The following is a 25,105-nucleotide window of genomic DNA, read 5'->3' as shown; positions in this document are numbered from 1 at the left end:
TACCTCTATAGCGAATACAACTGAATACAATTCAAAATAATATACTTTATATAGAGTATCTCTTTTGTACCTAATAGTCATCTCTCCAGAAGAAACACAAATGATGTAATAACTTACATAGTATGTATTTCTCCACTTAAAAATATCACACTAATAACTTCTTGTAAGCATGAAAATTATGTAGCACATTAGATAGGTTTCTAATATAGTGATAACATCAAGTTACACTTGACAACACTTTTCAATGTGCTATTGAGACCATAAATATATAAAAAGAGTTCTTATAACACAACTCAAATTGACAAATTATATATACAGCAGAGGATATTAAACTCAAAATATTTATAACAATAAATAGAAGATGAACTACTAAAACAGTTAATTGTTTATTTTAAAATTTAGCATGCATGCAAATTACTAATTCAAACAAACCCTTAGGCACATTGATCAGTAAAAAGCGAATGTCAAGGTTTTCTACTTGCGCTTATACTCAACACCTATAGGACTGTGATAGAAACAAGAATTCTTATAACTGCCCAAAGAAAACTTGTCAGGTATTCCCTTAACCTCAGTCTTGCCACAAGTCACATTCTGCTCATATTACTACAACAGATGAAAAGTTAGTAGCAAGACCAGAAAGTCTTGCTTAGAGATTCATAATTTTCTCATATTTTTTTTCTCCCATGGCATCCCTCTGTCATGTTCACATAATAGCTCACTCAGTTCATTCAAGCCCAGTAATAAGTTTTACTACAACAGCAGTAAAATCTTGGAATATGTGCTATACAGTTTAAGTAAATTACAGGGTATCCATCATTGTTCCATTAGCTTAACACAGATTTCAAGTATGTATTAGTCAGTTTAAGTTCCACATTTTCAATTTCTGATGCAGTAAGCCCCTTATCTAGCTCTGACTACTCTTGGTTTAAACATTGTTTTACATTATATATTCTTTTTACTCTTTTTATCTTTTTTAAAATTTTTTTATATTATATATTCTTAATGAAACTCATTAGTTTTATTTCTGTACTTTACCAACAGAAATTCTGTACCTGCTCATTTATCTAATTAAGACATAGAATACACTACTCTGAGTATCAATATTGACGAGATAAGCCTGGGTTTTCCTTAGCCTAATTTTTCTTGCTCTATTGTTCTGTCTTCCTTTCTAACAGTATTGGGGCTAAAATTCTTAATTCTTCTTTACAATCAACTCCTTTCAGTATCAGCAACTCAAGTGGGTGAATCATAATTGAAATCTGCCAGGCACATTAACATACAAAGCATTCACTCAACATACATCTTACCCTAATAATTTTTATTTGGAACATGTAATAAAATGACATACATATACAATTTTAATAACCATCAGATTAGTCTGGAGTAGTTATCAAATGACAGTGATCTTTTGAGGAGGAGATTTTTGTAAAATAAAAAAGTATTTCTGATATACTTCCTATTCAATGTTGCAACATAAACAACTCAACTCTGTATAGAACCATCTAGTATACCTCAATCAATGAAAAGTAGTGAACATTTATGTCAAGAGTCTGAGACAGAAAAGAGACACCTAGCCTAAAAAAAAAGATCAAAAACATCCTCACCTACAATGTATGTACTAAATGAATACTTCAATCAGAAAGGAACTCAGAATAAAATATTTCCCATTATAACAACATATATATGTATATGTATATCTTTTTCCATCCTGGGCATTTCTTTCTCTAAAAGATTTTACCTAATGAGAAATATATCTTTAAAATATGAATTCAAATCATCAGTAGTATATCTTGACAGTTAATAAAGAAAAAATTCCTTAGAAATCCAAGCAGGCATGAGCAAAAACAAACTCCTTCTCCATCAATGTTAACATTCTTATATATAAGGGTAACCCAAAAGGATAATGGCGAGTTAAGAGAATGATGCTATATTAAGATATTTCTGGCCGTTCTAATATAGGTACTCTGAGAATTATTTTGTCCATCCAGTGAAGTGGTCTGAGATGAATTTTCTAGAACTAAAATTAAATATAGAATTAAAATTAAATATAGAATTAAATAATATAGAATTTAATTAAATATAGAATTAAATAATATAGAATTTAATTAAAATTAAATATAGAATTTAGTGGTAGATTGAATGATGAATGCTATTCTACATTCTAGGAAGAAGCAATGAATTTCCTCAAAACATGACAACTGATTATTATAATCCATTAATTCAAGTATAATTATTCAAATCTTTTATATAATTAAAGTTCATATAAGCATATTTTTCATCATATTGCTGTATTAAACAGATATACATTCTTATTTTACTAAAATATATCTTACAAATAATATAATAATAATTTATTTTATTCATTCAAATAAGCAAAGTCTTTTGAGGAAATTATAAAGTTTCCACTCATATCCAAAAGGAAAGTAGAACTCTTAATGTAATTAAATATTATTCACTAGGTATATTTACATCCAAACAGAATAATTACACTGTTGGTTAAATTTTCACAGGACTCAAAGGACAACTGTCAATCTTCATAGGGATAAAAATCAAAGAGGAAGAATATTTGCAATCCTTTTGAGTTAGAATAAGAAAGATTGAGAAAAGAAAAAAATTGACAGATAGGTTTGGAAATGCATTCTGAACTCACTATATTATATATAAACTTCAATATTTAATACATTTTTAGCATTCTTGTGATAATATTTTTTAACATGACTAGTCAATCATTAAAGAATCAATCATAAAAAAAAAAGAATCAGTCATCTTCAAGTTCAAGATAGCTTTGTGTTTATTCCTCACAAAATTCTCAACGATTTATTAGTGAATCCTGTGGGAAGGTAGATTACATGTAATCTGGAAGACAGATCTCCTATTATGACATATTTTATGGTATGCATTATATACATCATTAAAGAAAGCACCTGGCAGCACTCAATTTTCTTTACTTCACAGGCTTAACTAATTACAATTATTTATTTTTCTAATAAACAGTGATATTATTGGGAAGGTATGTTCATACAGAAGATAGTACATGTATTTACCAGCAAATATAAAACTATAAAAAATATATAAACTAGAAGGTGACATTATTGTAGAGTATATGCTGATAAAGAATGTAAATGATGAGCAAAAAAAACCTGAAATCTATAAAACTCTCCAAAATCACTGTGCCATATGTAAAACATCAGAAATATATCTAATATATTGAAATATATATTACAAATAACTATTTTATATTTCTAATTATAATTACAAATAATTAATATAAATAATATATTCAAAAAACTTCAAATTGTTACAAACAAATTCAATCTCTGTTTCTCAAGCAAATCAACTACTAATCAACTTCCCTGGTTAAAACTTACTGCCACATTGGCAAGATATCATCAGCCATTAGCATTCCTCCTTGAAAATCAATCACTAATCATAATACCATTCCTTCTAAAATCTATTCTATTTCTAAAAAGAAACTGTTCTGTCAGATCTCAATATACATAAAACACATTATTAGAAAAGAAAAATTGTTGTACCTTAAATAAGTTTTCATACCAAACTCTTTTGAAAAAAAGAACACTAATAATAAAGTTTTAATTTATACTTAATACTGAAAGCAAAATACTCACAAAGAAGGATCTTGTACGAGATCTTTGAGATTTATCCCGCTGCGATCTTCCGCAAGATTCCTGAAGCAACTATCACTCACTAAATAGGAAAGGGAAAAAGAAAAAAATATTAATTTTATTTACATTTCATTTAAGCTATTGCTGACCAGAACACATTTAGAAATGAAAAATGGCTTTCTAAATAATTTTCCCCAAACATTAATAGTGATTTATTTATAGACCTAGTAAATTTAGCAACAAATGCTAATAATCTAAATAAGCCAACATTTCAGTAACAATCCACTAATTTAAGCACAACAACCCTATATAAATAATTATATAAAACAATAAATGTGTGGGTCTAAATTTTGTTCTTACTTTTATAAGATCAATTTACTAGTACACGGTAGGAAGTCACAACTAGGAAAAAAAGAGATAACCTAAAAAATCATATTTTTAAAAACATAGGCAAGCAATGGAAATAAAAAGATAAACTGTGCAGAATGATTGAAGCTTAATATCTCTTAAGTTAGCTAATCCTGCTTATTATTTTAATTTCTGGAAGAATTTGTCATTTAGACACAGGCTAAATAAGAAAGAAGGACACTGCTAAGGAAAAGAAAAACCAGCACAGCTCTTAATAATTTGTAAGCTGGCATGACAAACTGGAATCTGATGAAGCCCAAAATCACAATCTGTTATCCAGTTTGTCATGCCAGATTTTGCAGTTTACTCTTTTTTTCATCTGCAATTTTTCATCTCTTTTGTAGTTTATCTCTTTTTTTCATCTGTAATTTTTCTCCCTGAAAAATTTGCTAAGTGCTAAAACTACATAAGAGGATTTGGGGCAGGAGTCATGAGAATAGGCCAAATAATAATCTCTGTAGTGTTGTGGTGATTAGAAGTCAAAGTGACACTAGAATAGATGGAGCCTACCGCTGTGAGGATAAAATTTCAATAGGTCTTCCCACAAGACATTTGCTCTCAACCAAAAACATCCCCTTAGCGGGTGGGGAGCAAGAGGAAATGAGTAAAGGTAGCAGGACCAGAAAGGTAGAATAAAATCTCCAACAATTTTATAGTATATAAATACAAAGTCATCAGACAGAAGAGTCTGCAACATAACAGTTCTTGTCATTAGGACATTTAAAATCAAAGGCATTCTACCATAGACATTCTAAGTGTATCTAAAACTGCCACCCAAACTCTATGCAGTAAGATTCATAGTGGATTTGAGGTGATTAGCACGTGATCTTATCTTTCTAATACAGAACTGAAGAAAAATAATGTTTAGGTCAATTTCTGCTGCTCTATTATCAACAATATTTGGTATACAATAAAAATTAGAAGGTATGGAAAGGGGCACAAAACAGGGAGTCTGGGGCCAGAGGACTGGCCCACCCAGGAACCACCACAAATGATGACCTCATGAACTCCAGTGGTAAGGCAACCATGTGCCTCCAATCACCACCCAGGGGGTCCAAGAACCAGCTCACTGCTAACACTGCCAGTGCCTATGCACAATCCCCAGGAGCTGAAGGACAAGCCCACCAAATATTCCTGTCCCCAGCAAAGTCTTGTCGCTGACTCCATGAACAATCTCACCTGAAGTCTCTTGGGAAATTGCAGACACTGCTAACATTATTTATAGCCAAAGTAATCATATAGAGATACCCTAATGCAACCACCTGAACCAAAGCCAATACACTCTACCCAAATGACACTATAGATATGTCTACAGAAAAGTTTACCTAAAAAAGCTAATCCAGAAAATTGAAAGAAGAAACTGCTAACCATATACACAGTTATCAATGTAGGGATGCAAGACACATGAAACAGGAAACATAACACCTCCATAGAAACACAATAATTCTCCAATAGCAGAGCCCTCAAAAGAAAATCTATGAACTACCTGACAAAAAGTTAAATAATAGTCTTTTAAAAAACTCAGTAGATACAAAAGAACACAGATAGAAAATATACATAAATCAGAAAAAAATTGGTTATCTAAATGAGAAATTAAACAGAGTATCATAAAAAAACAACTCAACAGAAATCCTAGAACTGAAGAATTCAATGTTTAAAATTTAAAAAATTGAAACCTTCGACAATTGACAAGATCAAGCAGGAGATAATTTTAGTACCTGAAGACAGGTTTTTTTTTTTTAAATAACCCAGTCAGACAAAAGGAAAAAAAAAGATTTTTAAACAGGAATGAATAAATCTATATGACATGGGAAACCATCAAGTAAATACATAATCACATTTTATGAATTATAGAAAGAAATGAGTGTAGAAAAGGCATAGAAAACTTATTTAATAATGTAATAGCTGACAACTTCCCAAATCTTATGAGAGAAATAGACATCAAGATCCAGAAAGGTCAAATGTCCCCAAAATACTCAACCCAAAAATGTCATCTCTGAGACGCTTATCACTTAAACTGCCAAGAGTCAAAGACAAAGAAACTATTGTAAAAACAGCTAAAGGCATCAAGTTACATGTAAGGGAATCCCCTATAGACTAACAGCAGATTTCTGAGAAGAACCATTATAGGCCAAGAGAGAAAAGGACGATTTAAGCAAGGTACTGAAACAAACAAAAAAACCCTACTGATTATTGTGTTAGCAAGGATGTAACAACAATCACAAAACTAGAAGTCAATATCCATGATTAGCATAGATGCAAAAATCCTCAACAAATACTAGGAATCTGAATCCAATGGTACATCAAAAAAATAACACACTATGATCAAGTGGAATTTATCTCAGTTATGCAAGGATGGTTCAACATATGAAAAATCAATAAATGTGCTACATCATATCAACAGAATTATAGGTGAAAAGCAAATCACATGATCATCTCAAATCCGAAGAAAGCATCTGATAAAAATCAACTCGCTTCATAATAAAACCTACTAAAAAAACTAAATATAGAAAGATTATAGCTAAACACAATAAAGGCCATATATGAAAAACCCCCAGCCAAAATCACAATGAATGGAGAAAAGCTAAAAGCCTTTCGTTAAGAACTAGAACAAGAAAATAATGTATACTTTTACCACTTTTCTTTAAGATAGAACTGGAATTTCTCACCAAAATAATTAGGCCACAAAAGGAAATAAAGTGTATCTAAATTAGCAAAGAGAAAGGCAAATTGTCCCTCTTTGCAGATGACATAATCTTACATATAAAAAACCTAAAGACTTCTCAAAAAAACTCTAGGAAGAAAAATAATAGAAACTGGGGATTCCAAAAGAGAGGAAGCTGGGGTTGAAAAATTCCCTATTGGGTACAATATTCACTAGTCAGACGATGGGTTAAAAACCATAAACCCAAATCCCATCATTATGCAATATATATATGTGTAACAAACCTGCACATATACCTCCTGAATCTATAAAAAGATAAAATATCTTAGAACTGCTAAACAAATTCAGACAAGCTACAGGATACAAAATCAACATGCAAAAATCAGTGATATTTTTATAGAACAACGAACTAGCTGAAAAAAAAAGTCAGGAAAGCAATCCCATTTGCAATCAATACCTGCCAAAAAGGATAAAATACCTAAATGGTGTTGGAAAACTGGATATTTACATGCAGAAGAATCAAAGTAGATCTCTGTATCTCACCACAAAAATCAACTCAAGGCCGGGCGCGGTGGCTCAAGCCTGTAATCCCAGCACTTTGGGAGGCCGAGGCGGGTGGATCACGAGGTCAAGAGATCGAGACCATCCTGGTCAACATGGTGAAACCCCATCTCTACTAATACAAAAAATTAGCTGGGCACGGTGGCGCGTGCCTGTAATCCCAGCTACTCAGGAGGCTGAGGCAGGAGAATTGCCTGAACCCAGGAGGCGGAGGTTGCGGTGAGCCGAGATCGCGCCATTGCACTCCAGCCTGGGTATCAAGAGCGAAACTCCGACTCAAAAAAAAAAAAAAAAAAAAAAAAAAAAAAAAAAAAAATCAACTCAAAATGAATTAAAAATTTAAACCTGAGACCTGAAATTACAAAACAACGATAAGAAAACATATTAGAAATGCTTCAGGACATCTGTTTAGGCAAAGATTTTAAAGAGTTCAAAGGCACAGGTGACAAAAACAAAAACAGACAAATAGGACTTTACTAAACTAAAAAGCTTCTGCAGAGCAAAAAAAGGAAGATTAACAGAGTAAAGAAATATAGTCTGTTGAATGAAAGAATATATTTGCAAATTATTTACCTGACAAAGGAAATAATGTCCAGAATATATATGGAACTCACACAACCCAACATCAAAAAATCTGATTAAAAACTGGAAAAGAATCTGAATAGACGTCTCAAAAGAAGACACACAAATAGCCAACAAATATATGAATGAATGCTCAACATCCCTAGTTATCAGGAAAACATAATATCAAAACTGCAATGAGGTATCATTTCACCCCAGTCAGAATGGCTATTATCAAAAAGATCAAAAACAACAAATGCTGGTGAGGATGAAGAGAAATGGGAACTTATGCACTGTTTGTGGGAATGTAAATTAGTAAAGCCATTATGAAAAACAATATGGAGTTTCTTGAAAAAAGTAAAAATTTACCATCTGATCCAGCAATCACACTAATGGATATTTATCAAAAAGCAAGGAAATCAAGTATGTGAAAGAGACACTTCTACTCTCATGTTTACTGCAGCATGATTCACAACATCCAAGATACGGAATCAAAGTAAACATCCATAAACAGATGAATGGATAAAGAGAATGATGTGGTATATATACATAATTGATTGCTATTCAGACATTAAAAAAAAAAAGAGAGAGAATTAAATCCAGTCACAGGCAGCAACATGGATCAGCCTGGAGGACATTATGCTATGTGAAATAAGTCAGAACGATAAATACAGCCTGTTCTCATGCATACTTAGTATCCATTAAAAACAAAGAGGTCATAGAAGTAGAGAGTAGAATTGTGGTTGCTAGAGGCTTAGAAGAAGCGTGGGTAGGGAAGGATGGGAAGAGGCTGGCTAATGAACACAAACTTAAAGCTAGATAAGTAAGTTCTAGTCTTTATAGCACTGTAGTATAAATATGGTTGACTAGAATTTATTGTATATTTTCAAAAAACGAGAAGAGAAGGTTTTGAATGTTCACAGTAAAAAGAAATTATAAGTGTTAGAGATTATGGATATGCTAAATACCCTGATTCAATAATTACACATTGTGTAAATGTATTGAAATATCAATCTGAATCCCATAAATATGTACAATTATTGCATGTCAACTAAAAATAAAAGAAAAAATGTGAAGGTGAAATAAAGACTTTCTTGGGCAGTAAAAAAAAATTGTCTAATTTGCTGCCAGTAGCCCTGACATACAAGAAATGTTAAAAGAAGTTTTCAGAAAGAAGAAAAATGATATCAGTCAGAAACTAAGATCTTCTTAAATAAAGTATGTTAGAGAAGAAACAAAAGAAGGTAAAGTAAAAACTTCTCTTTTTCCTAATTTATCTAACATAATAGTTTGTTTAAAATAATATAGCAACAATGTATATGATTATGTAGGCTTATATATATATTCTTCTGCATGTTTTTATAAAGTTAAATGAATTTCAGTAAGATACACTGGGTGGAAGAGGGGAATTAGGATTATTTTCTCACATTACTTGTGAATATAGTGTTATTGGACTTCGTTTAGTTGATATGTTTATTAAAAACTCTAGGATGACCATTAAAAAATAAAAACAGGCTGGGTGCAGTGGCTCATGTCTGTAAGCCCGGCACTTTGGGGAGGCTAAGGAGGACAGAACATGAGATCAGGAGATCGAGACCATCCTAGCTAACGTGGTGAAACCTCATCTCTACTAAAAACACAAAAATTAGCTGGGCATGGTGGCACACGCCTATAGTCCCAGCTACTTGGGAGGCTGAGGCAGGAGAATCACTTGAACCCAGGAGGCAGATGTTGCAGTGAGCCAAGATCACGCCACTGTACTCAAGCCTGAGCAACAGAGCAGGACTCCATCTCAAAAAAAAAATAAAAGTAAAAATTAAAAAAAAAAGAGGCATAACTGATATGCTATGACAAAAGAGAAATTCAAATTATATAAGTCGTTCAATTATAAACACAAAAGGTAAAAGAGTGAGAGACAAAACAAGAACAAAGACCACAGGCAACAAATAAAAAAGTTTAAAAATACGGTAAATGTTAATTCAATTACACCAATAATGATGTTGAATGTCAATGGTCTGAGTGCACCAATTAAAAAACAGAGATTGCCAGAGCAGATTAAAAATATAAGGTCCAATTGTATGTTTTCTACTGAAAAATCCACTTCAAATATAAAAATACTTACAGATAGAAGTGAAAGCATAAAGAAAGAAATGCCATGCTAACACTAATCAAAAGAAAGAGAGAGTAGCTGTATTAATTTCAGACAAAGCAGATACTAAAGAAAGAAAAGTTATTAGAAATAAAGGGGCAATATATTATGATAAAGAAATGAATTTTTCATGAATACCTAACAGTCCTTAACATGTATATACATAACAACAGAAAATTAAAATACATGAGGCAAAAAGTGATAGAAGTGCAACAAGTAACAGATGAAACTCCTTTTATAGTTGGAAACAATCCTCTGTCATAAATTAACAAATCCCAAAGAAAAAAATCAATAAGGATATAAGTGTACTCAACAGCACCAATAATCAACTTGATATACTCTCATCTATTAATGATTTCATCCAATTAGACCAGAATACACATTTTTCTCAAACTAATATGGAACATTCACCAAAACTGACCACTTTTACACCTTACCACAAAATTATACAGTGTTGGCTCTCAGACCAAATGGAATTAAACTAGAAATCAGTAACAGAAGAATAACAGAAGTATCCCCAAATACCTATAAACTTCTAAAAAACATATCAAAAATAAATCTCAAAATATATTTAGAAATATTTTTATGTAAATAATGATACCACAATTTATCAAATTTAAGAGAGGCAGTAAAAGTGGTGCTTAGAGGAAAATTTATAATATTGAATGCCTATTTTAGAAAAGAAGAAAGATTTAAAATCAATAACATAAGCCTCCACCTTAGCAAACTAGAAATATGAGAGCAAATTAAATCCAAATTAATTAAGAGTAAAGAAATAACAAAAATTTGAGCAGAAATCAATGCAACTGAAAATAGGAAATCTAAAGAGAAAACTGAATGAAACCAAAAGGTGATTCTTTGATAAAACCAATAGACCTCTCGCCAAGTTCACTGAAAACACAAATCACTAGTATCAGAAACAAAGAGGAAACATCACTACAGATGTCATAGACATTAAAGGGATAATAAAGGAATATTATGAACAAGACATGGATCAAGAATTTGATAATCTTGATGGAACGAACCAATTCCTTAAAGACACAATCTACCAAAGTTAACAAAAGAAGAAATACACAGTTTGAATCGATAATTAGCAAAGCCTTTAAATATGTATTTAAAAATTCAAAAAGAGAAACTGATGTAAAGGAGATTTCATAATGTTTTTAATGTAATTAACCTAAAATTATAAGCGAAAACAATGATAATATGCAAAACTTATACTATGATAGTCATTTAACAACTGCAAACATTGTTTGAATTCTAAGTATTTTCAAGCCATTTTATGCTGTCGAAGGTTAACATATTCTGACAAAAATTAAAGAAGCAAAATCTCCTTTCCTGATAAACGGGCAGCAGATAAATTTTCTAGTCTCAAATTACATTTCCAGCCAAAGGGTTTGGACCTAATGCAAATTGAAAGGAAATTTCCATAAAAGTCTATTTAACTCTACAACTTTCCACCTCTTATCTTCATTAAAATTGATTACTCTGCAATGTAATGACATGCTCAAAGGCAGGAAACTCTAACAGAATTCTAAAAATGCATTACAAATGATTAATATGCTCAAGTTAAATCATGATAATGGATTGAGATTAGTATGTGCCAGTAACAATTTCCACGAAAAGACATTTGCAAGGATAAAATACTCCATACAGATTAGCACTAAAAGGTGAACATGTGCAACTGATTTTGATGAGAGGGAACACAAACTATAAACCCTACTAACTATAAACTCTAAACTGTTATCATCTCCAGCATCTTTCATTCTTTAAATTAGTAAACACAAATTATAAATATTGCACTCCATTAATATTAGAAAATTTTTATTTCATAAATTTAAAAATCTAGGAAAATTTGTTTTCTTATTTATCATGTAAATACCTAAGGTACAATTCTCAATTTTGTGTCTTGGCCCATAGAACCTAAAATATTTAATAAATGGCTTTTTTTTTTTTTTTTTCAAGATAGGGTCTTGTTCTGTTGCCCAGACTAGAGTTTAGTGGTGCAACCTTGGCTCACTGCAACCTCCACCTCCCAGGCTCAAGTGATCCTCCTGCGTCAGCCTCCCAAGTAGCTGGACCATAGGTGTTCACCACCATGCCCAGATAAATTTTTTTGTATTTTTGTTAAAATGGGGTTTGACTGTTGCTCAGGCTGGTTTCAACATCTGAGCTCAAGCAATCCACCCACCTTGGCTTTCCAAAGTGCTGGGATTACAGGTGTGAGCCAGTGTACCTGGCCACCATATAGCCTTTTATAGAAGAAGTTTACTAAGCACTTTTTGGCAGGAACCAGTAAAACTATGAGGCATTATAGAGAACCAGTTAATATTGTAATTTCTGACACATGCATGAATATAGCATATGCCTATGACTTTTCAGAGAGGATGCAAATTGATTTATGATCTTCTCTACTGCTTTATATTTCTGATGAAAGCATATTAAAACACAAATTCTTTATGAAATCTTCCAAACATCTTCAACCAACCCCACAAAGATTCTCCTTCCAATCCTAGCCAAAGGGGGTTCACTGGAGACCTACTAGGGAGCCAAAACTAACATCCCTACACAGCAGTAATATGGAAAACCTTCCTTCTCACCTACCAGTGAGGCCAATTAAAACACCCCAGACTTCCACCTCAACCTTGGAGCAAAGAGCTAGAGGTACTACTCTCAGAGGAAGTGTCAGAATGAGACAGCTACAACAGATAATTTAAATAAAGAAGACATTATTATAAGATCCAAAATGTCCAGGTTTTATTTAAAAATAAGTTGTAATACAAACAACCAGGAAGATCTCAAACTGAATGAAAAAAGGCAACTGACAAGTGCCAGTGCCAAGACCAAGACAGCAGAGATGCTAGAGTTGCCTGAAAAAATACTATAATCTTATCATGATAAAAGTTATTCGAAAAGGAATTATAAAAACACATGAAACAAATTTTATCAACAACAAAGAAAAAGAATCTTAGCCAAGAAGTAGGAGATACCCAGGAAAATCAAATAGAAATTTTATACCTCAAAAACACAATAACTGAAATATAAAACTCAACAGATGTGCTCAATACTGGAATAAAGGATACATGCAAAAAAAATCAGTAAGCTAGGAGATAAAACACTGAAAGTTACCCAATCTGGAAAAGAAGAAAATAGTTTGAAAAAATAGTCCCCAAGAATTGTGAAACAATAACAAAAGAACTAAAGTTATTATCATCTGAGTATCAAAGAAGAGGAATAAAAGGATAGGCTGCATATTAAAAATAATAACTCAAAAACTTCCCAAATTTGGCAAAGGACAAAACATCCAGAGTCAAGAGTTTAAGAGACCTGAAAGAGGGTATAGTTAATAAAATCCACACCAAGATTTATGATGACCAAATATTTGAAAACTAAAGACAAAGGAAATATGTTAAAAAGAGCAGGAGAGTGGGAAAGGCAATTCACATGACAATAGCCAGAAACCAGGAAGGCTAGAAGGAAGTACTTTTTTAAGTGCAGGAGCACATGTGCAGGAAGTGTAAGTTACACAGGTAAATGTGTGTCATAGCAGTTTGTTGTAACAATTATTTCATTACCCAGGTATTAAGCCTAGTATCCATTAGTTATTTTTCCTGATACTGTCCCTTCTCCCACCTTCTACCCTCAAGTAGGCCCCGGTGTGTGTACTTCCTCTGTATGTGTCCTGTGTTCTCACCATTCAGCTCCCATTTCTAAGTTAGAACATGTAGTATTTGGTTTTCTGTTCTTGCATTAGTTTGTTAAGGATAATAACTTCCAGCTCCATTCATGTCCCTGCAAAGGATATATCTTCATTGTTTTTTGTGGCTGCATTATATTCTGTGGTGTGTATGTACCATATTTTTTAATCCAGTCTATCACTGATAGACACTTGGGTTGATTCCATATCTTTGCTATTGACAATAGTACTGCAATAAACATACGTGTGCTTGTGTCTTTATAACAAAACGATTTATGTTCCTTTGGGTGTATACCCAGTAATGGAATTGCTGGGTCAAATGGTATTTCTGACTTTAGGTCAGAGGAATCACCACACTATCTTCCACAATGGTTGAACTAATTTACACTCCCATCAACATTGTATAAGCCTTTCTTTTTATCCACAACCTCACAAGCATCTGTTATTTTTCAGCTTTTTAATAACAGTAATCATTCTGACCAGTAGGATATGATATCTCATTGTGGTTTTGATTTGCATTTCTCTAATGATCAGTGACACTGAGCTTTTTCATGTTTGTTGGCTGCATGTATGTCTTCTTTTGAGTATCCATGTCTTTTGTACACTTTTTAATGGGGTGGTTTGTTTTTTCTTCTAAATTATTTAAATTCCTTAAAGATGCTGGAATTAGACCTTTGTCAGATGCATAGTTTGCAAAAATTTTCTGCCATTGTGTAGGTTGTCTATTCACTCTGATGACAGTTTCTTTTGCTGTGCAGAAGCTCTTCAATTTACTTAGATCCAATTTGTCAATTTTGATTTGGTTGCAATTGCTTTTGACATCTTTGTCATGAAACATTTGCCCATGCCTATGTCCTGAATGGTGTTGCCTAGACTGTCTTCCAGGGATTTTATAGTTTTGGGTTTTACATTTAAGTCTTTAATCTACCTTAGTTTTTGTATATGGTGTAAGGAAGGGTTCAGTTTCAATTTTCAGCCAATGGCTAGCCAGTTATCCCAGCACCATTTATTGAATAGGGAATCCTTTCCCCTTTACTTGTTTTTGTCATGTTTCCTGAAGATCAGATAGTTGTACATGTGTGGTCTTATTTCTGGATTCTCTATTCTGTTTCTTTGGTTATGTGTCTATTCTTATACCACTACTATGTTGTTTTGCTCACTGTAACCCCATAGTATAGTTTGTATTTGGGTAGTGTGATGCCTCCAGCTTTATTCTTTTTGCTTAGGATTGCCTTGGCTATTTGGGCTCTTTCTTGGTTTAATATGAATTTTTAAATAGTTTTCTCTAGTTCTGTGAATGGCAGTTTACAAAACTAGATGTCAATGGTAGTTTAATAAGAATAGCACTGAATTTATAAATTGCTTTAGGCATATGGCCATTTTACTGACACTGATTCTTCCTATCCATGAGCATGGAATGTTTTTCCATTTGTTTGTGTAATCTCTGATTTCTTTGAGCAGTGATTTGTAGTTCTCCTTGTAGAGGTCTTTCACTCTGTTGTTAGTTACATTCCTAGGTATCTTATTCTTTTTGTGGCAACTGAAAAGAGGAGTACTTTTGATCTGGCTCTCATCTCGAGTGTTGTTCATGTATAGGAATGCCAGAGATTTTTGCACGTTGATTTTGTATCCTGAGACTTTGCTAAAGTTGCTTATCAGCTTATGAAGCTTTTGGGCAGAGATGACTGGGGTTTTCTAGATATAGAATCATGCTATCTGGAAACAGGGATAGGTTGAATTCCTCTCTCCCTCTTTGAATGTCCTTTCTTTCTTTCTCCTGCCTAATTGTTCTGGTCAGAAATTCCAACACGATGTTGAATAGGAGTGGTGAGAGAGGGCATCCTTGTCTTGTGCTGGTTCTCAAGGAAAATGCTTCCAGCTTTTACCCATTCAGTATGATGTTGGCTGTGAGTTTGTCCTACATGGCTCTTATTAGTTTGAGGTATATTCCTTCAATACCTAGCTTATTCAGAGTTTTTAAAATAAAGGGATGTTGAATTTTATCAAAAATCTTTTCTGAATCTATTGAGATAATCATGTGGTTTTGGTCTTTAGTTCTGTTTATGTGATGAATCACATTTTATTGATTTGTGATGATGAACCAAGCTTGCATCCCAGGGATAAAACCTATTTAATTTCAGTGGATAAGCTTTTCAATGTGTTGCTGGATTCAGTTTGCTAGTATTTTGCAGAGGATTTTTGCATCAATGTTCATCAAGGATATTGGCCTGAAGTTTTCTTTTGTTGTTGTATCTCTGTGAAGTTTTGGTATTAGGATGATGCTGGCCTCATAGAATGAGTTAGGGAGGAGTTCCTCCTCCTCAGTTTGTTGGAATACTTTCAACAGGACTGGTACCAGCTCTTCTTTGTACATTTGGTAGAATTCAGCTGTGAAGCTGTCTGGTCCTGGGCTTTTATTTTGGTTGGTAGGCTATTAATTGCTGTCTCAATTTCAGAGCTCATATTGGTCTGTTCAGGGATTCAGTTTCTTCCTGGTTCACTTGTGGTAGGGTGTATGTGTCCAGGAAGTTATCCATTTATTCTAGATTTTCTAGTTGATGTAGATAGAGGTGTTTATAATATTCTCTGATGGTTGTATTTCTGTGGGGTCAGTGGTAACATTTCCCTTATCATTTCTGATAGTGTTTATTTTAATCTTCTCTCTTTTCTTCTTTATTAGTCTATCTAGTGGCCTATTTTATTAATCTTTTCAAAAAACCAACTCCTGGATTCACTGATTTTTTTTTTTTTTTTTGAGACAGAGTTTCGCTCGTTACCCAGGCTGGAGTGCAATGGCACGATCTCGGCTCACCGCAACCTCCGCCTCCTAGGTTCAAGCAATTTTCCTGCCTCAGCCTCCCGGGTAGCTGGGAGGCTACCAGGTGCGTGCCACCATGCCTAGCTAATTTTTGTGTTTTTAGTAGAGATGGGGTTTCACCATGTTGACCAGGATGGTCTCGATCTCTTGACCTCATGATCCACCCGCCTCAGCCTCCCAAAGTGCTGGGATTATAGGCATGAGCCACTGCGCCCGGCCTCACTGATGTTTTTAATGGTTTCTCTTGTCTCTATCTCCTGCAGTTCAGCTCTGATTGAGGTTATTTCTTGTCTCCTGCTAGCTTTGGGATTTGTTTGCTCTTGGTTCGCTAGTTCTTTTTGTTGTGACATTAGGTTGTTAACTTGAGATCTTGCTAGTTTTTTGATGTGGGCATTTACTGCTATAAATTTCTATCTTAATTCTGCCTTAGCTGTGCCCCAGAGAATCAGGTACATTGTATCTTTGTTCTCATTAGTTTGAAAGAACTTGATTTCCGTCTTAATTTCATTATTTACCCCAAAGTCATTCAGGGGCAGGTTATTTAATATCCATGTAATTGTATGGTTTTGAGTGAATTTTTTCAGACTTGAGTTCTAATTTGATTGTGCTCTGGTCCAAGAGACAGTTTGTTATGATTTCAGTACTTTGGTATTTGCTGAGGAATGTTTTACTTCCGCTTATGTGATCTTTTTTAGAGTAACTGCCATGTAGTGATGAGAAGAATGTACAGTCTTGTTTTTGAGTGGAGAGTTCGATAGATATCTATCAGGTACATTTAATACAGAGCTGAGTTCAGATCCTGAATATCTTTGTTAATTTTCTGTTTTGATCTGTCTAATATTGTCAGTGGAATGTTAAAGTCTCCCACTATTATTGTGTGGGAGTCTAAATCTCTAATAAGTTGCTTTATGAATCTGGGTGCTCTAGTGTTGGGTGCATATATATTTTTGATAGTTCTTCTTGTTGAATTGAACCCTTTACCATTATGTAATATCCTTCTTTGTCTTTTTTGATTTTTGTTGGTTAAAGTCTGTTTTGTCACATACCAGGATTGCAATCCCTGCTTTTTTCTGTTTTCCAATTTGCTATGTAAATTTTCCTCCTTCCCTTTATTTTGAGTCTATGTGTGCCACTGCATGTGAGATGGGTTTCTTGAGGACAGCAGACCATTGAGTCTTCTTTCTTTATCCAGCTGGTCTCTTTGTGCCTTGTAATTGGGGCATTTATCCCATTTACATTTAAGGTTAATATTGTTATGTGCGGATTTGATCCTGTCATTATGATGTTAGCTGGTTATTTTGCAGACTTGTTTAAAATAACTTGCAGTTGCTTTATAGTGTAATTGGTCTGGGTACTCCAGTGTGCTTTTGTAGTGGTTGGCAATGGTTTTTCCTTTCCATAGTTAATGCTTCTTTCAGGAGCTATTGCAAGGCAAGTGTGGTGGTAACAAATTCCCTCAGCATTTGCTTGTCTGGAAAGTATCTTATTTTTCCTTTGCTTATGAAGCTTAGATTGGCCAGATATGAAATTTTGGGTTGGAATTTCTTTCTTTTTTCAGAAGGTTGAATATTGGTCCCCAATCTCTTCTGGCATGTAAGGTTTCCACTGAGAGATCCGCTGTTAGATGGGCTTCCCTTTGTGAGTTGTCTGGCTTTTCTCTCTGGCTATCCTTAACATTTTTAATTTCATTTTGACCTTGCAGAATCTGATTATGTGTCTTGGGGATGATCTTCTTGTGGAATATCTTACAGGGGTTCTCCCATTTCCTGAAATGAATGTTGGTCTGTCTAGCTAGGTTGGGGAAGTCCTCGTGGATGATATCCTGAGATACATTTTCCAAGTTGATTCTACTCTTATCTCTTTGAGGTTTACCAATCAGTAATAGATTCACTCTTTTTACATAATCTCATATTTCTCAGAGATTTTGTTCATTCTTTTTCATTCTTTCTTCTCTATTCCTGTATGTGTGTCTTATTTCAGAAAGACAGTCTTCAAGCTCTGGAATTATTTCCTCTACTTGGTCTATTCTCCTATTAATACTTGAAATTACATTATGAACTTCTTGTATTGTGCTTTTCAGCTCTATCAGGTTGGTTATGTTATTCTCCATACTGGCTATTTTACTTTGTCAGCTGCTGAAATGTTTTATCATGATTTTTAGCTTCATTGCATTGAGTTAGAAGGTGCACCTATAGCTTAGTGAAGATCAATTTTACCCACATTCTGAAGTCGGCTTCTGTCATTTCAGCCATCTCAGCCTCTGCCCAGTTCGAAACCCTTGCTGGAGAGGTGATACAGTCATCTGGACAGAAGAGGGCACTGTGGCTTTTTGAATTTTCAGCATTCTTGTGCTGGTTCTTTCTCATCTTTGTGGGCTCATCTGCCTTCAATCTTTGAGGCTAACCTTTGGATTTGTTTTTTTTTTCCTTTTTACAGTCTGGCCACTTTTCCATAGGGCCGCTGTGGCTTGCTGGGTATCTGCTCCAGTCCCTAGTCACCTCAGGTTTTCCAATACCCGGAGTTATCACCAGTGAAGGCTGCAAAACTGCAAAGATGGCAGCCTGTCCCTTCCTCTGGGAGCTCTGTCCCAGGAGAGTACAGACCTGTTGCCGGCCTAAACATACCCGTAGGCAGTGGCTGGAGACACTGGTTAAGAGGTCTCACCCAGTCAGGCAGAATAGGATCAGGGTTCCATTTAAAGAAGCATTCTAGCCACACTTTTATAAAGCAGCTGTACTCTGCTGGGTGTATCACTTCTGCCCCCAGTTAGCTTGGGCTCTCCAAAGTCTGTAAGCTGGAACAGGGAAGTTACCAAGACAGCAAAAATGGCGGCCCACCCTTCCCTCTAGGAGCTCTGTCTCAGGAAGTTTTCAAACCTCTTAGCCACAGAACATCCATGGGAGTGACGGGAGGCCCCAGTTGGAAAGTCCTGTCCTGTAAGGAGGAATAGATCGGGGACTACTTAAGGAAGCTGGCTGGCCACGGTTTTGTAGAGCAGCTGTGCCATACTGGGGTATTGCTTCTGCCCTGGTAGGCTTGGGCTGTCCAAAGCCCACAGGAATAGAACGTTGAGCTGTCTGAACAGCAACGATAGCAACCCACCCCTCCCCCTGGGAACTCAGTCCAAGGGAGAAATCAAAACTGTTGAACCAGAGAATACAAGTGGGGGTGGCTAGAGGGTCCAGTCAGGAGGTCTTGCCCAGAGATGAAGAATGGATTAAGGTCCTACTTAAAGAAGTAGTCGGCCAGGTTGTGTTAGAGAAGCTGTCCCGTGTTGGGGTATCCCTTCTCCCCTGGTTTGGACTCTCCAAAGCCCACAGGCTGGAATGGCTGAGGTGTTCAAACATCAGAGATGGTGGCCTGTCCCTTCTCTGGGGCACTCAGTCCCAAGGGGAAATCAAAACCCTGTCAGTCAGAGAATATGGATGGTGGTGGCTGGAGATCCCAGTTGGGAGGTCCTGCCCCAACTGGGAGGTCCTGCCCAAGATGAAGAAGTGGATCGAGGGTCCCTTTTAAAGAAGCAGTCTGGTCACATTTTGGTAGAACAGCTGTGCTGTGCTAGGGGATCCCTTCCATGCCCAATCAGTTTGAACTCACCTAAATCTACAGGCTGGAAAGGCTGAGTCATCCAAGCAGCAAAGATGGCAGTCTACCCTTCCCCTCAGGAACTCAGTTTTGTCCCAGGTAGGTGCAATCCTGTTGCTAGGGGCTAGCTGAAATTCCAAGCCAGTGGGTCTTATCTTGTGAGGAGCTATGGAAGTAGGGCCCACAGACCAATGCTGCTCAGACCCCTGGATTCAGATCCCTTCCTAGGGGTAAGTATGGAAGGCCAACCTCCCGCCCTGCCTGAATTGCAATTACGTTTGTCAGGGATACTGGAGCCAGAGTATATAAAGCTCTTGGGACTCCATGCATGCCTGAGCAGCTTTTCTGTTGAGACTATACACAGGTCTGTGTGTCAGACTGAAGGACCTGGTGGAATGGGTTCACAAGAGGATCTCCTGACCTGACTTGCAAAGATTCATGGCATGGAAGGGGTGTGGTTTCCCAGGGTCTCATATTCACTCACTGTTTCCCTGGGCAGGGTAGGTTCTATTGTATCCATGTTGCTCCCAGGTAAGCTGTTGCCCTGCCTGCTCTTCTCCATTCTCTGTGGGTTGAGTTGTTTCCCTGATCAGTTCCAATGCAAGTACCTGGATGATTCAGTTAAAGGTGCCACATTTACTCGTCCCTTTCATTCCCCTCTGTGAGAGCCGCACACCATAGCTGCTTTTAGTTGGCCATCTTGGCGTCCCATTGGAAGCACTTTCTGAAGTGCTCAAATAAAAGAACTCTGAACCCACATCCTATATCCAGTAAAAACACTCTTCAGACATGAAGAAAAAACTTAAGGCATACTTTGATGAAGAAAAACTAAGAAAACTTGTTACCAGCATACCTAACCTAATATAATGGTTAATGAAAATTCTCTAAACATAAACTAAGCAAAAATAAATAAATAAGAAATCTTGGGGGATCAGGAAGAAAAAATTATAATAGTAGGAAAATATATAAGTAAATACAAAAGACAAAATTCTCATCTTGGCTTTTATGTTTGAATGCTGAAGCAAAAATTGTAACACTGTCTAAAGTGAGTCTGTATGTATGTACAAAAATATTTTAGGCAATTGTATTACAGACTCTCATAAACTCACTGTCTACTGTGAATCTATATGTATGTACAAGAAATATTTCAGGCAATTATATTATAGACTCTCAGAAGCTCACTGTCTAATGTGAATCTATATGTATGTACGAGAAATATTTCAGGCAATTGTATTGAGAGGTTAATGAGACATAAATGAAGCTAAGTTTCCTACACTTCACATGAATCGATGAAATTTTATACACATACACACACACATACACACACAAAATGTAATATCTAGAGTAACCATTAAACAACCACTATAAAAAGAGATATAATTAAAAATATTTATAAATAAAAATGAAATTCCTAAAAATATTCAAATAACCCCCAAGAGGAAAGGAAAAAGAAAAAAGAGAAGTCAGTACAAACAGAAAACAAGAAATAAAGTGGGAAACTTAGGCTCCTACAGTTAATTAATTATATAATGGTAAATGGTACAAATACACCAAATAACAGACAGAGATTATTAGAGTAAATTTAAAGGCAGACCCAAATACAAGCTCTCCATCTGAAACTCACTAAAAATACAAAGATACAAGAATGTTGACTATAAAAAGATGGAAAAATATCTACCAAGTAGACACAGGAAAGCAGGAGTGGCTGTATTAATATTAAGTAAAGTAGACTTCAAAAGAAAAGAAATACCAGAAACAGAGAGGCACAATATATAATGATAAAAGAATTAATCCATCAGGAAGACAAAACAATACTAAAGGTATATATACCAAATAACAAAGCTGCAAAATATGTGACGCAAAACTTACATAACTGAAAAAATGAAAGAAAAGCCATAAACATAGTTGGAGACATCAACAACCCTCACAAAAATAGAAAGAACTAGATATATAATCAACAAAAATACAAAGAATTCAACAATATCAACCACCAGGACATAATTGACATTTAAAGAACACGCCAGCCAAAACCAGCAAATACATGCTTATACAACTTATTCCAAGATGGACCATAATCTATACCTTAAAAAAAATGATGAGTTTAAAATAATTGAAATAATACACAATATATTCTTTGACCAGAATGGAAACAACAGAATATACCAGAAAACTCAAAGATTTGGAATCTAACAAGAAAGTTCTAAATAATCCATAAAACAAAAAGGACATCTCAAGAGAAATTAATCATACACATACACACACACACACACACACACACACAGAGAGAACTGAAAAAAAAGTATGAAAATAAGACATATCAAAAATTTTGGAATAGAGAAAAAGTAGTGCTATAAGAAAAATATAGCAATAAATGCATCTTTTTCAAAATAGTAAAAGTCTCAAATCAATAATATAAGCACAAAACCTAGAAATTGACAAGCATAATAAAACTAAATCAAGCAGAAAGAAGGAAATAATAAAGAGCACAAATCAGTAACTTAAAAACAGTAAAATAATAAAACAATGAAACAAAGAGCTGGATCTTTAAAAAGATCAGTAAGATTGATAAGCCTCTAACAAGACTGACAAAGAGAAGAAAAGAAAAGAAACGAATTACAAGCACACCTTGGAGATATTGCAGGTTCAGTACCAGGCCACCACAACACAGTGAATACTGCAACAAAGTCAGTCACACAACTTTTTGGTTTTCTAGTGCATGTAAAAGTTACGTTTATATTATACTATATAGTCTATTAAATGTGCAATAGCATTATGTTTTAAAAATGTATATACCTTAATTTAAAAAGATCTTATTGCAAAAGATGCCAATAACCATCTAAACCAGATGTAAAGTTTTTGTTAGTGGAGGGTCCTACTTTGATGCTGATGGCTGCTGACTGATCATGGTGGTGGTTGCCACAGAAAGACAACAATGAAGTTGATGCATAGATTGACTCTTCCTTTCATTAAATATTTCTCAGTAGCATGCAATACTATTTAATAGCATTTTACTCACAGTATAATTTTTTTTCAAAATTAGCAGTCATTCCTCATAGACCCTGCCACTGTTTTATCAAGTGAATTTATGTCATATTTTAAATCCTTTGTTGTTATTCTAATAATGTTCACAGCATATTTACCATAACTAAATTCCACCTCAAGAAATCCCTTTCTTTGATTATTCACAAGGAAAAACTTCTAATCTGTGAAGATTGTATCATGAGATTGCAGCAATTCAGTCACATCTTCAGGTTCTCCTTCTAATTCTAGTTTTCTTGCTATTTTTGCAACATCTGTAGCTACTTTATACCACTGAAGTCATGAACCCCTCAAGCTGATCCATAAGGTATCAAATCAACTTCTAAAGTTTTATTAATGCTGATACTTTGAACTCCCTCCATGAATCATGAAGGTTCTGAATGGGATCTAAAATGATGAGTCCTTTCCAAAATGTTTTCAAATTACTTTTCCCAGGTCTATCACAGCAATCACTATCTATGGCAGCTATAGTCTTACAAAATGTATTTCTTGAATAATAAGACTTGAAACTCAAAATTACTCCTTAATCCATAGGCTATAGAATGGATGTTGGGTTAGCAGCCATGATAACCTTATTCTCTTTATACATCTTCATCAGAGCTCTTGGCTGACCAGGGGCACTGTCAGCGAGCAGTAATTTTTTTTTAATCTGTTTTTCTGAGCAGTAGGTCTCAACAGTGGACTTTAAGTATTTAGTAAATCATGCTGTAAACAGATGTATTGTGATTTAGTTTTGTTGTTCCATTTATAGAGTATATGCAGAGTAAATTGAGCCTAATTCTTAAGGGATCTATGATTTTCAAAATGCTAAATGAGCAATGACTTCAATTTAAAGTTACCAGCTGCATTAGCCCCTAACTCATGAGTCAGCCGGTCCTTTGAATCTTTGAAACCAGGCATTGACATCTTATCTCTAGCTATGAAAGTCCTAGATGGCATCTTCTTTCAACAGAAGGCTATTTCATCTATATTGATAATCTGTTGTTTAGTATAGCCACTAAAGATTCATCAATGATTTTAGCTAGATTATGGATGACTTGCTGCAATTTTAAAATCACCACTTGCTGCTTTACCTTGTACTTTTATGTCATAGAGATCACTTATTCCTCAAACCTCATGAAGCAACTTCTGCTAGCTTCCAACTTTTCTTGTGCAACTTCTGCACCTTACTTAGCCCTCAAAGGACTGAAGAGAATTAAGACCTTCTTCTGGATTAGGTTTTGGCTTAAGGAAATTTTGTGGCTAGTCCAATCTAGCCAGACTGCTAAAATTATCTCCTTATTGGCAATTAAGCTGTTTCACTTTCTTATCATTCATGTGTTATTTGAAATAGCACTTTTATCATTTCTCAAAAACTTTTACTTTCCATTCACACCTTGGCTAACTGTTTGGTGCAACAGGCCTAACTTTTCACCTATTTTGGCTTGTGACATGACTTTCTCAGTAAATTTCCTCATTTCTAGCTTTTCACTTAAAGTGAGAGATATGCAGCTCTTCCTTTCACTTGAATACTTAAAGGGCACTGTAGAGTAATTATTTGGCCTAACTGTGAATAAGGAAACGCATGGAGAGAGAAAGAGATGGGGAAATGGTCTTTAGGTGGAAGAAACAGAACACACATAGTATTTATTGATTAAGTTCACCATCTTATATGAATGTGGTTCATGGTAGGCCAAAACAAGTATATGAGTAACCTCAAACATCACTGATTAGAGATCACCATAACAGATACAGTCATTATTAAAAAGTTTAAAATTTGTGAGAATTACCAAAATGTGACCCAGAGACAAAATGAACACATGCTGTTGAAAAAATGGCACTGACAGACTTGCTTGATATCAGATTGCCATAAACCTTTGATATGTAAAAAACACAATCTTTGAGTAGAGCAAAAATGTAAAGCCCAATAAAACAAAGTACACCGGTTCCAATATCAGGAAAGAAACAGGAGAGCTACCACTACAGACTCTGTAGGAATCAAATGAATAGTAAGGAAGTA

At 34.7% G+C, this 25,105-nt stretch overlaps 1 protein-coding gene across 21 annotated transcripts in view; it reads right to left on the bottom strand.

The window, feature by feature from the left end:
- Window positions 1-25,105, bottom strand: part of GPHN (gephyrin) — a 689,448-nt gene that overhangs the window by 519,180 nt on the left and 145,163 nt on the right. For 20 of the 21 annotated variants that reach the window (XM_064374964.1, XM_064374972.1, XM_012438040.2 and 17 more), the window contains exon 2: window positions 3,627-3,705. In XM_064374964.1, coding sequence (XP_064231034.1) covers window positions 3,627-3,705 — 79 coding nt within the window. Of the gene's footprint in view, window positions 1-3,626; window positions 3,706-3,983; window positions 4,200-25,105 lie in introns of those variants that run through there. The other variant, XM_064374960.1, reaches the window with a different exon arrangement.

The sequence above is a fragment of the Aotus nancymaae genome, unplaced genomic scaffold (genome assembly GCF_030222135.1).
Source record: "Aotus nancymaae isolate 86718 unplaced genomic scaffold, 86718_ANA_hifiasm-v0.15.2.pri h1tg000011l, whole genome shotgun sequence".
Taxonomy (NCBI): Eukaryota; Metazoa; Chordata; class Mammalia; order Primates; family Aotidae; genus Aotus; species Aotus nancymaae.
This window is presented reverse-complemented; position numbering and strand designations above follow the sequence as displayed.